Source organism: Schistocerca cancellata, chromosome 7 (assembly GCF_023864275.1).
Source record: "Schistocerca cancellata isolate TAMUIC-IGC-003103 chromosome 7, iqSchCanc2.1, whole genome shotgun sequence".
In the NCBI taxonomy this organism is placed as follows: Eukaryota; Metazoa; Arthropoda; class Insecta; order Orthoptera; family Acrididae; genus Schistocerca; species Schistocerca cancellata.
Genome location: NC_064632.1, coordinates 359,017,451 through 359,029,610, shown reverse-complemented (window position 1 = coordinate 359,029,610; position 12,160 = coordinate 359,017,451). Strand labels below are relative to the sequence as shown.

At 41.3% G+C, this 12,160-nt stretch overlaps 1 protein-coding gene across 2 annotated transcripts in view; it reads left to right on the top strand.

The window, feature by feature from the left end:
* Nucleotides 1–11,183, top strand: part of LOC126092601 (trafficking protein particle complex subunit 12) — a 158,929-nt gene extending 147,746 nt beyond the window's left edge. For both annotated transcript variants that reach the window (XM_049908298.1, XM_049908299.1), the window contains exon 9: nt 10,473–11,183. In XM_049908298.1, the coding sequence (XP_049764255.1) occupies nt 10,473–10,718 (246 nt within the window). In that variant the 3' untranslated portion in view covers nt 10,719–11,183. The remainder of the gene's footprint in view (nt 1–10,472) is intronic.
* Nucleotides 11,184–12,160: the final 977 nt, after the last annotated feature.

The following is a 12,160-nucleotide window of genomic DNA, read 5'->3' as shown; positions in this document are numbered from 1 at the left end:
CAGAAATCTGCTTCTTAGGCCGAATGTTCCAAATTTTGGGTGTGTGCATAGGTGAGAAACTGAATTGGAAGAAGCACATTGATTATCTGCTGAAACATTTCAGTTCTGCTACTGATGCTGTTAGCATTACTGCAAATTTTGGTGATAAACACATCAATAAATTAGCCTACTATGCCTATTTACATCCACTGCTTTCATATGGCATCATATTTTTGGGTAATTCATCATCAAGAGAAAAATTATTCATTGCACAAAAGCTTATAAACAGAATAGTGGCTGGAGCCCACCCAAGATCACCTTGCAGACATTTATTTAAGGACCTAAGGATATTCACAGTACCTTCACACTGCATATATTCACTTAAGAAATTTGTTATTAATAACCGACCCCAATTCAAAAATAATAAAAAAGTGCATAGCTATAGCACAAGAAGAAAGAATGATCTTCACTAGTCTGGGTTAAATCTGACTTTGGCACAGAAAAGGGTGAATTATGCTGACCCAAAGGCTTTGGTCATTTGCAAATAGAATTAAAAATCTGGCAGATAGCTAACCAGCATTTAGAAACAAACTAAAAGAACTTCTGAATGACAACTCCTTCTATTGAGCCTTATGATAAACAGTCACATTCCACATCACTACAAAATGTTGTATTCATGATCTATGGAACAACTATTGATATAATGTAATGGAATGTAATCAGAGGGAAAGCACTGAGAGCTCTGAAAAACAAAAGACATCAAAGGACATAGTGAGCATCGGGTATTGAATTTTGCCTTAAATAGCAGCGAGAGACCAGCTATAGTTGACAGTGTGGTTGGAGTCCTGGCAGTGAGTACACATAACAGTAAAATTGCAGCACTTGAAGAAGGTGGGTGGGTTGGTTGTCAAAATATTGTGCTTAAAATGGAAACAAAAACTTGACATAACACCCAAAAGCACCCTATTTATCAGTCACACCAAGAAAACCTGAGCAATCACATAGATTATTTGGTTATTTTCAAGAGGGTTACAGCAGCAAGCTAAAATTGTTTAAGTAATACATCAGGGGGGATTATGCAGCTGATATATTTAAACCAGCTGTGTACAAATGAATGTACATCAAATTTCTGTCAGTTTTATTTGGGAAGCTGAAAATGTTTCAAGTTTTCAGGATGGATGCAACATGCTGTCCATAATTGGTTGTGTTCAGATAGGTGTTCTTGTAATGGAAAGTTCATTCAAGTGTGGTGTTCGAACGAGTGCCCATATCCTGAATGCACAACTAAATGCATCTTCTAAATAAGTTGCAGGTGAGTTGTAATGTTGCTGGCATCACAGAGCAACAAGCTCCCTCAGTGCACTCTTTGAAGTCACTTGTCAGAGTGCCTATGAAATAAGTGGTCTGGACTGCTGCTGATTTAATCTCCAAAGTTTCCACATGATATGTTAGTGGACCATCAAGGTCAGAAATGAGCTGTGTATTCCCACTTTATACTTGACAGTGGGTCCTATGGTGTCATCCTAGAACTTAACATTTCCATAAACTAGGATTCTCACTCTCTAGTCTCCATTGCTGCCCTTTTAACTGAAAACTTGTCACTTAAGTCTGATGTCAGGTGCAAGTGGACTACACTAACATAGAATGAAGAGCGAGTACACAAGTTTGCAAGTGTAACCAAGGACTCACGGCATTGCTCTACATATGCAACCATCATCATGCATGGCTGTGTGTGTGTGTGTGTGTGTGTGTGTGTGTGTGTGTGTGTGTGTGTGTGTTTTGTGTGAAACTTTTTTCAACAACTCCATTTAATATTTGCTCTGTATTCATAGAATGTCAGGTGATATACATACGTATCTTCTACACTTTACTGAGTCTGTGAGGACAGTACAAGAAAACCGGAAACAAGGGTGAAGTGTACCCTCTAAATGGTGATCAATAATTAAAATAAATTCACAACAGTCTTCGAACAAGCTACAAAAATGAATGATAAGCTTTGCAGCTTGCAGTTAATCCATAAGCACAACTCACCATAACAAAAAACATACACAAATAATATTATTTTTGTTCATAGAGACATAAGTGATTGCACTCTGTGTACTGTTTTCATTTGAGAAAGCACATCAATTTTCTCATGGTGGAGATTGAATAAACAAGAACACAACCATTTTGTTTGTACTGGACAAACTTTATGTTTTCATCTCTGAAGTGCAAATATGGCACCAAACTTTTTCCAGGAGTCACTCTTCCTCTTATGGAGGACAGCACTTAATTTCCACCCTCACCCTCCACTGTTTCACAAAACATGGTTTCATTGTAGGCCATCTGATCCTGGCAATTGGTCATTTTCGCCCTGTCAGAGCTACTTTACAACAGGATCATACATTCAACTTCTGTACTAAATCACAACTAGCCTTATACTCCTGCACACTTAAGCAAGCAAGAATGAATTGACATGTAGGAATGGACTACAGCACAACCATTCTCATACTTATCATAGCCGCAGAACTGTAGTGGGAAGGAAGTGACTCAGCTTAGCACTGACTTAAAAGCGACGCATTGATTTCTGATGTATGCAACACACAATCTTAGATTGGTACTCACTCCATTTCTGATGTCTTCTGGATCACCTCCTTTGATGAACAACACGATGTACCCACCTAGGATTTTCTGTGCCCCAGTGCACCATAATTTGCAAATGTGGACTCACCACAGACCATAATACTTTTTAAGACCTTCAGAGTGAAATTAGTCACAGGCCATTTGCACGAAGTAACTCTACAACTTTACTCGTTCCCGTGCAGCTTCTGTTTCAGTGACAGATGGTATTTGTGTAACATTTGACCATCTGCTATTTGCCACAGGGATGTAAGACTGACATGACAGTCATGCTGTATTGCAGCAAAACACTTCCACATCTTCACTGCTTGCTGGTCTTCATCTGTCACTGCCACATTTTCTCAGACTACTTGGTTCTAGAAATCACTTTTCAGCACATAAAAATGTAATGATTGAAGGTGCTCTTGGACTGAGCTGTCACGCAGCATAAACCATGGTTGCTTTATTGGCTTTGTGTTGGCATTCACCAAGCAGCATATCTACATACTCCGTGGATATATATCCCATGCTTATCCATGTCATTATCTGTGGCAGACAAAACCTTGTTTGCTTGTGCATTCTGACCTTGTATATAGCAATGTAAAGATAAATTCTGCACTCTAACAAAACATGACTTCAAACAGCACACTGAGGAAGCTTGTCATTCCATGATGTCACCAGCTTTACGTGTCATCCACTGATTGTTTAGAATGTACACTGACATGTGCTTCCAGGAAAATGGGCACTCATTTGAACATCTTGCACAAATAACCATTCTGCCACCGGAACACCCATTTGAACACAGACAGTTGTGCACCACATGTTGCATCCACCCCTAAAACTTTGAATGCTTCTAACTCCCTAACTAAAATTGATAAAAATTTGGTTGAAATTGATCTGTACATAGTTTGCTGAAATACATCAGATAAATGATAGAACAATAACATTCTATTAAAAAAAATTATAACTTGTGCTGAAACTCTCTGGAAAACAGTCAAACTATGTTCATAACTCTGCAGAAAGAGTAACATTTCTTAAGTTTATATCAATGAAAATAATCAGTTTATGAGAATATAATGTAATTGGATAGATAAAAAAATCTGCTCACTAAGCAGGGGCAGGAGAACACACAATAAATGTATTAAAGTCTGCAAGCTTTCAGAGCAAGTGGCTCCTTCTTCTGGCAGAAGGGTTGAAGGGAAAGGAAAAGGACTAATGAGGTTTAGGAAAAAGGCTAGAGTGTGGAAAGTTGCCTAGAACCACAAGTAAGTCCTTTTCCTTCTTCCCTATTTCTTCCCCTTCAGCCCTTCTACCAGAGGAAGGAGCCATTGGCACCAAAAGCTTGCAAACTTTAATACACTTTTATATGTGTGTTCTCCTGCCACAATGTGGGGAGCAGATTTTTTTATCTATCCAGTTTCTCAATTTATGTATTTATGTAAATATTCCTTTCACCTGTTATTTCATAAGTTACAGAGCGAAAACACCTCATTTGAAACATCCTGAATAAAATCACTGGATGAAACACACACCATGAGTCATCTCAACATTCCTGTTGTTGTCAACAAACTTCCCAAAGCATTGTCACTGCAGTACCAGTGCTTACATTGTTTACTTTTTGATTTTCCAATAATCCTATTATTGCAGACATGTTTGGTTTTGCATGCTGGAAGCTTTTGGTACAACCCTCACTATCATCAAAAGAGTGTGTGATAGCATAAATGTGATGTGGCAGTTTATATCAGACCCTTTAGATTTGTTGTGTGTGTTATGTTAGCAAGACTTCTACTATCTATCAATCAGACTCAATGCAGCAGACAAACAGTATACACCAGCCATACGTATTTGGCTTTATCTCTGAACCCTTTTGGTTAATATTAGTTACTTTCTCTTCCACAGTTTTCCTTCCTGCCCTCTTCCATCTACATGCTCTCTGTTAACATGTATTTCCATTTATAATGATTACTGGAATTATGATTTTCACTGTCAAATGTGATCACCTCCACATCTTTATTCCTGTCTTTCATTTCCATTTACACCCTGGTATTTCTTCTAGCTCTCATCTTTCAAACATTGTTTACAAATCTGAAAGTTGTTCATTAGACCACTGTTATATCTTAAACTTACCCTACACCATACATCTTTCCTCATTGGTGGTCAGAGCAGTCTAGCTTTGCATTCCTTCCAGCAGCTGTGCCCTTGGCCTCTTTGTTCTCCTGGTGCTTGACTGTGACTTTCTCTTAATGAAGAAATTAAAAACCAAAAGATAGAGAAACAGTGCCCTTTGTGTTTTTGGATTTTCCCCAGGTTTCCTTAGTTTGGTGATTGGAAGTGCCACTATTGAAAATACTGATGTGCAATATAAATAGTATTAGTTCCAATTCCACCTCACTATGCTTCTCAGTAATGATTACTATCATATTAGATACTGCTTTACAGTAGCACTTGACTTGAGTACTTAGAAACTTTATTAGTTACAAAGCTTACTATGGTGATACCAAAAGGTAATTCAGAAATTGGCGTCTAAAATATGCACATCATGATGAAACTCTTTGGTCTTCTTTGTACCACTAAGTTATAGTACAATATTCCTGGGAAGTATAATTATTACACTAAAGATTAGAGATAGGATAGATTGTGATGCACTGTGTAGAGGTGGCACTAAGACACAGACAGGCATGATGAACAAGGCTGCTAAAATATTGAGCTTTTGCACAATGTACTTTTTCCAAAATAGAAAACGCTCATACAAGCATAACATACACACATGGTCACTGTGTCTGGGCTCTGGAATCTGACAATGATTGCATCTGATGTGAGCAGTAATTGCTAGGATAGGTGGTAGGGGGTATGGAGGAAGCATTGGGTGAGGAGGGAGTGGGATAGCAGGGTAGGGATGGTGGAAGATGTAGTGGGAGCATGCAGGGGAGGGGGAGGGCTGCTAGGTGCAGTCAGGAGGTTTTGGGAGAAGAGGAGAGAAATTAAGGGAAAAGAACTATTGGTTGGCAGACATGTAGAACTGGGGTGGGATCAAGGAAGTGGAGGGGGGAGGGTGGACAGGGACTAGCAAAGGGAAAGAATGTGTTGTATGGAGAATTCCCACCAGCTGCTGGTGTTGGTAGGAAGACTCCATATGCCACAGGCTGTAAAATACTCATCAAAGTGAAGCACATTGTCAGCAACTGGGTGCTCCAGCTGTTTCTCAGCCACAGTGTGGCAGTGGCCATTTATGCGGACAGACAGCTTGTTAGTTACGCCCATGTTCCCCCTAGAGAGCAATGCCATGGTTGCAACTTAGACTACAGATCGTGTAGCTGCTGTCACACTTAGCCGTGCCTCTGATGGGGTGGGAAATGCCTGTGACAGGCCTGGAGCAGGTGATAGTGGGAGGATTTATGGGACGTATTTTGTCTGTAGATCTATTGTAAGGTTATGAGCCAAGAGGCAGGGTGCAAGGGTGAGTACACACGGGTAACAATATTGTGTAGGTTCTATATGTTGCAAAATACCTTTGTGGAAAGGTTAGTAGGTAGGGCATGGTGAGAGGTTATTGAAACCCTATGTAATTCTGTTGCTCAAGTCCTGGGTGGTACTGAGTCATTAGAAGGTCTCCTTTGTGGCCAGACTGTGGGTATGTAGTAGGTGGCAGGTGACTGGAGAGAATAGGTATGAGAGATCTCTTTCTGGATAAGCTTGCGAGGGTAATTTCAGTTTGTGAAGGCCTCAGTAAGACCCTTGGGATATTTGAGGAGGGGCTGCTCATCACTACATATGCGACAACAGCTGTTTACTATACCATATGGAAGGACTTCTTGGGATGGAATGGGTGTCAGCTGTTGAAGTGGAGGTGGTATTGGTGGTTGGTAGGTGTGATTTGGACAGAGGTACCAATGGAGCCATTCTTGAGATGGAGTTCAACATCAAGGAAAGTAGCTTGTTTGGTTGAGAAGGACCATGTGAAGCAAATGAGGGAGAAGGTGTTGATATTGTGGAAGAATGTGCATAGGGTGTCGTCACCCTTGATTCTTGGTGGTTCAGAAGGATACCTGTGTATGCCCTAGAGTAGAATGATGTCACGCGGGTCCCCATTGCTGTACTGCAGATCTGTTTGTAGATGATGCCCCCAAGTTGCTCATGGTGACCAGGAAGGAGGATATACACAGACTGAAAGTGTTAGTCCACAGCGTAGAGTTTCTCTGTGGCGGAGGGGGGAGGTTAGTAACCAGCCACAATGAGAGCATCTGGCTGGGTGGTTAGGGTTATGGAGTTTAGGAAGCATTTAAAAGGTAGGAGTGTGGGGAGAGCTAGGGGTGAGGGGGGGGGGGGGAGGGGGGGAAGAGAGAGAAAGCGAGACTCGAGGGAGAAATTCTGGGATGGATGGACCTAAGGATTTTAGGAGGGACTGGAGATCCTGTTAGATTTCTGTAATGGGCTCACTGTGGCAGCGTAAGTGGACCTATCTAACAGCTGGTGGAGTCCGTTGTGGAATTTGGGGATTGTGGTGAGGCAATGTTGAAGGTGAGGAAATTCTGGAAAGTTGATGGGGGGGCTGATTTTTGGGGGGCTATATGGGTGGATAACAGTTGTACGGAGTAGTGAAACGGGTCGTGCAAGGTTCAGTATTGGTTTTGGACTGGGCCTGATTGGTAGTGTTGGTGGCAAAAAATTGTTTCCCTGTATAGGGACTTGTAGGAGGAGAGAAGGTTTTTAACAAGCACACCATGATTCCGTTTGACGATGGGGCAAAGGTAAGGCCTTCGGATGGGACTGACATTTTTGTGGGACTGATGCTATTGGAGGACAGGTTTATATCAGTATGTCATGTCCGTTTCGGTTCTGGGTACTATAGGGTGTTGGGATGGAGTTTCTCAGAGTGTGGTATATGCAATAAGTCTGCAAAGCAGGGTTTGGTGGCTATGAGGGGAAGTGAGGGAACTTTGATGGAGGATCTTGTAGAGATGGTGGGTAGTGGTAGTCCCAAGGCAGGAGTAGGATGTGAACAGGTTTGAAAGTTTTTCTTTTTGAGGTGGTGTGCATGTTGCTCTAGTTCCTGTGGTGCAAGAGTTTTAATGGGAGATGAAATGAAATGCAGGAATTTGGGATTGCGAGCAAGAGACTTTTATATATGGAGAGGAGAGATATTGCACAGATGTTTGGGCCTGATTTATATGGTTTTGCATGACTAGGTTGGTGAGGGCCATGGACTGATAGAATGTGAACAGATAGAGGTTATTGTGGAGAGCAGGGCTGCATCTGGTTATGTGTAATTGGATGATCAGGCCAATTGGGCCAATTCTGCAAGCTAGGCAACAACATAGCAACATTATGTGGGACTGGGTTCTGGCTAGGGATAGGGAAGCTTTCCTATACTGGCGCACATGTGAAGAGCAATGATCCATGGGAAAGGATAAAAAAAATTAAAATGTACATAGGAAAAATCACAAAAAGAAAGAAATAGATGAAGTGTAGGGGAAAAGGTGAAATGTGAGGGAGTGGAGTGTATAATGAAAGTCTAAAGCAAATTAAAATCAGCATGAAAACACAATGAGATCAAAGAAAAAAATGAATAAAAAGAGAATATAGTGGGATGTAGATCTAGGTGTGAAGAGAAGGAGCAGCAGGTGTAACTGGATTACGTGAGACCAGTCCCAAATTGTTGCATCCCATCTCGCAGATTGAAATTCTTGCCATCCAGGAACTATAGCAGCATGCACAATACCACCTCAAAAAACTCTCCAATCTGTTCTCCTACTCCGGTCTTGGGCAACCACTGTCCACCACCTCTACATGAACCCCATCAAACCTTCCTCACATCCCTTCACAGCTGCCAAACCCTGCCTTGCAGACCTGCATCATTTACTAAGACTTCTCCTTTGAGAGAAAACCTACAGAAAGATCCATGGTACAGCAATGCCCAACTGCATGGCACTATCCTACACCAACCTATTCAGGGGCGTCTAGAGGAATCTGCCCTAAATACCCAGAATCCCAAACTCCTCAGCTCATTCAGATTCATTTTTGACATCTTCATGATGTGGACTAAGGATGAGAACACCCTATCCAGATTCCTGCAGGACCTTAACACCCCTCTCCCCAATTTGCTTTGTCAGGTACTCCTGAACCGAACAAGCCACTTACCTCAGTGTTGAAATCTATCTCAAGGATGTGTACATCAGTACCTCCATCCAAAACAAACCTATCTCCACTACATGGCTACATTAGTACCTCTATCCATAACAAACCTACCTCCACTTTGACAGCTGCCACTCATTCCATACCAAGAAACTTTTCCATACAGCCTAGCAAAACACCATTGTTGCTTGTGTAGTGATGAGCAGTCCCCCTACGTTCTCTCTCCAGTCACCTACCACCTCTCACATACCCATTGTATGACCGTAAAGGAGCATTCCTCTTGTGACTCAGTGCCAACCAGGACTGGAGGAGCTCTATCACATTCTCCACCAAAATTTCTACTACCTCTTGTCATGCTCTGAAATTAAGAATATCCTTCCCTTCCCACCCACTTTCACAGTGGTATTCCACCATCCACCAAACCTATGCAATATCCTTGTGCATCCCTACTCCATCCTTTGCCTCATGCCTCGTATAGATCTAGATGCAGAACCTGTCCCATACATCCTCCCACTGCCATTTATTCCAGTCCTGCCACAGGCATCTCCTACGCTATCAGAGCCAAGTCTACCTGTGAAAGCAGCTACATGATCTTCAAACTAAGCTGTAACCACTATGCCTCTTTCTACATGGGCCTGGTAACTAATGAGCTGTCTTTCTGCAAGAATATCCACTACCAGACTGTGGCCATGAAACAGCTGGACCATCCAGTTGCTCAACATGCTACCCAATACAATGTTCTTCACTTTAATGACTTCTTCACAGCTTGCACCATCAGGATTCTTCCTACCAACACCAGCTTTTCTGAATTGCCTAGGTGGGAACTTGCCCTATATTATATCCTTCATTCTCGTAAGACTCCAGGCCTCAACCTTCGCTAGCCTCTGTTCCCCACCCCCTCTCCCCTTCAATTCTCTCACATCACCACTATGCATGCCTTCGAACCCACCTACACTCATACTAGTCTTTTCTGCTTCTCTACTTCCTTCCCTGGTGCCCTCTCCCCTTCCCTGCAGAACAACCTCTCACCACTGCACTTAACAGCCCTATTCTGCCCCTACCACATCCCAGCATGCTTCCACAGAGAGTACAGCATCTTCTCTCACCTGCTGCCCCCCCCCCCCCCCCCATCCCTGACCCATGACCCCTCCTTATGCCTACCACCTACCCCAACAGATTAATGCTCTTATCAGATGCAGTCGCAGCTAGGCTCCAGTCCTCAGAGACAGTGGCCGTGCATGTGCGCGCGTGAGAGGGAGAAGAAGGAAGGAAGGAGAAGGGACTTTGTCTCCTTTCTCGGCATTCCTGTCTGCAACTCAACGCCTTTGTGTCATATTACATATATATTTCACACACATTTCTTCATTCAAATATTAGAACTGCAAGATGGACAATGGTCTGTCACAAAATGACATTTTTAAAAATTTTTATTTGAGCAATAAATACATTAATTTGTGTGTGTTATTGGCACATCTAGGTAGATACCAGAAGTGATACAATTGGAAGAACTGGCACTAGTACATCATCCTAAAACAGTTTTCTACACTGCTGCTTTTGTGCAAATAAATGTGATTTTTTTAAATTGATATTTTGTTAGAGATAATGATTATTGTGGATCATTTCATAGACTTTCTTCTCCATAATACACAACATTGTGATTAACAGATTATAGATATAAAAGTGACAATATTTACATTGATATGATAAAGGGTGTGACCAATCACTTGTAGTTCAATTAACAAAATAAAAATTTTATTTTACAGTTGGTGAATAACATGGCAGTATGTCTGCTCTACTTGGGCCGCTTACGTGATGCTCTGATGTTAATGGAGGGTGGTGTGAGAGCAAACCCAGCTCGTGGGCTGCATGAAAGTGTTTTACTCAATATATGCACCCTTTATGAGCTGCAGTCATCTCTTTGCAATCAACGTAAACTTGGCATGCTTGCACTGCTTGGCAGATACAAAGGAGATGGAGCTTATGTTGGCTCTCTTAAGTTACAAGTCTGAGAATGTTTCATGTAAAAAATTTGTAATTTGTATTGTGAGTCAGCCTGCGTGAACAGCTTTCTCCATCTCCTTTGATAGAATTTGTTACTTTAGAGTGATGATGTGCCTAAAAATTGCAAATATTTTACAATAAATAGATATGTTTTTAAAATTCAGTGATGAAGTAAACGTGTGAAAATTTTTTAGATATGTTTCACCATTCCTTGTTGAGAAACAAAACTTAATTAGCTGGTGGAACTTGTTGAAGAGATCTCTTCCACTGTGATACTCTGAAATGCATCTAACTAAATAATTGTTGTTTAAGATGAGTATCTTGTAAAAACTGTAAAAAGTGCATATACTTGTGTGTATATTGAATCTCCATGTACCCAGATATGTAAACTATGTTGTACCTTATAATATGTTAAATAGAATTATTATGCCAAAGTTTTAAAAATAAAGTTTTATGAGACATGGCTTGAGATGCAACTTCATCGTGGATTCCTAGTTGTTGCCCCTTCTTGTAAACTTTTACCTTTTTTAATTGTTTTTCATGTGTGCGTAATTGTAAGCTTGGACAAAAAATTAGTCACTTCATAGGGAAATCATTTCAAGAATCATTTAATGCCATGTATTTCCCCTCCTGAACTTGATAACGACCTGATTTGTAGTCCAGAAGATTGTTCTGTTCTTCCAGGTTACACAACACTCTTAAGATCTGATCATACTGATCCATCCAATTGCAAGGATGCTGATATCGGTATTTTACCCACTATTCCAACATGTCCCACAGATTTTCTATTGCTTTCAATTCAATGATTTTGCAGGCCAAATGAGATGTAATAGGGTGGGGGAGCATTCAGAAAATCAGTCACGTATTCTTCCAGCCCAATGACCTGTACTGTCATCTTCTTTGTGTGCCTGTGTTAGCAGTGGCCTCATGTGATGTGACCAGCCCCAAATGCATGCACTTCTTATCAAAATGTTCTCTTGCTGATGGGTTGGGGTAGACTTTCATTCACTGCCTGCAGCAATTGTTTTTGGATTTGGAAGCAATTTGATTCATATACAGTGAAACACATCTCGTGTCCCTCTGTCAGGATCTTTTTGTGACCACAAATCTGACATTATGTTTTGTGGCTACATGTTTTACACCAAGTCTTGTAGACACACTGAACAATCTGCAGACGAAACACCAACAGATCCAGCAACTTGACACACCTTGTGACCATGGGCACAGCCACATATGATTGCCCCGTTTGCTACTTTGTCACTTCCTTACATAAATTCATGTTTACCTACATTATAACTTGAAACCTTAATGTCTCACTGATTGCTACTGCTTTATGCTCACATAGAGGCAGTGCACACACTGTTGAGCATGCGACTCAATCACTGCACTATCAGTAAAGGCTTAGTGACACATAGGTGCTTGTACACTCTGGGGGATCATTTTTTGTCCA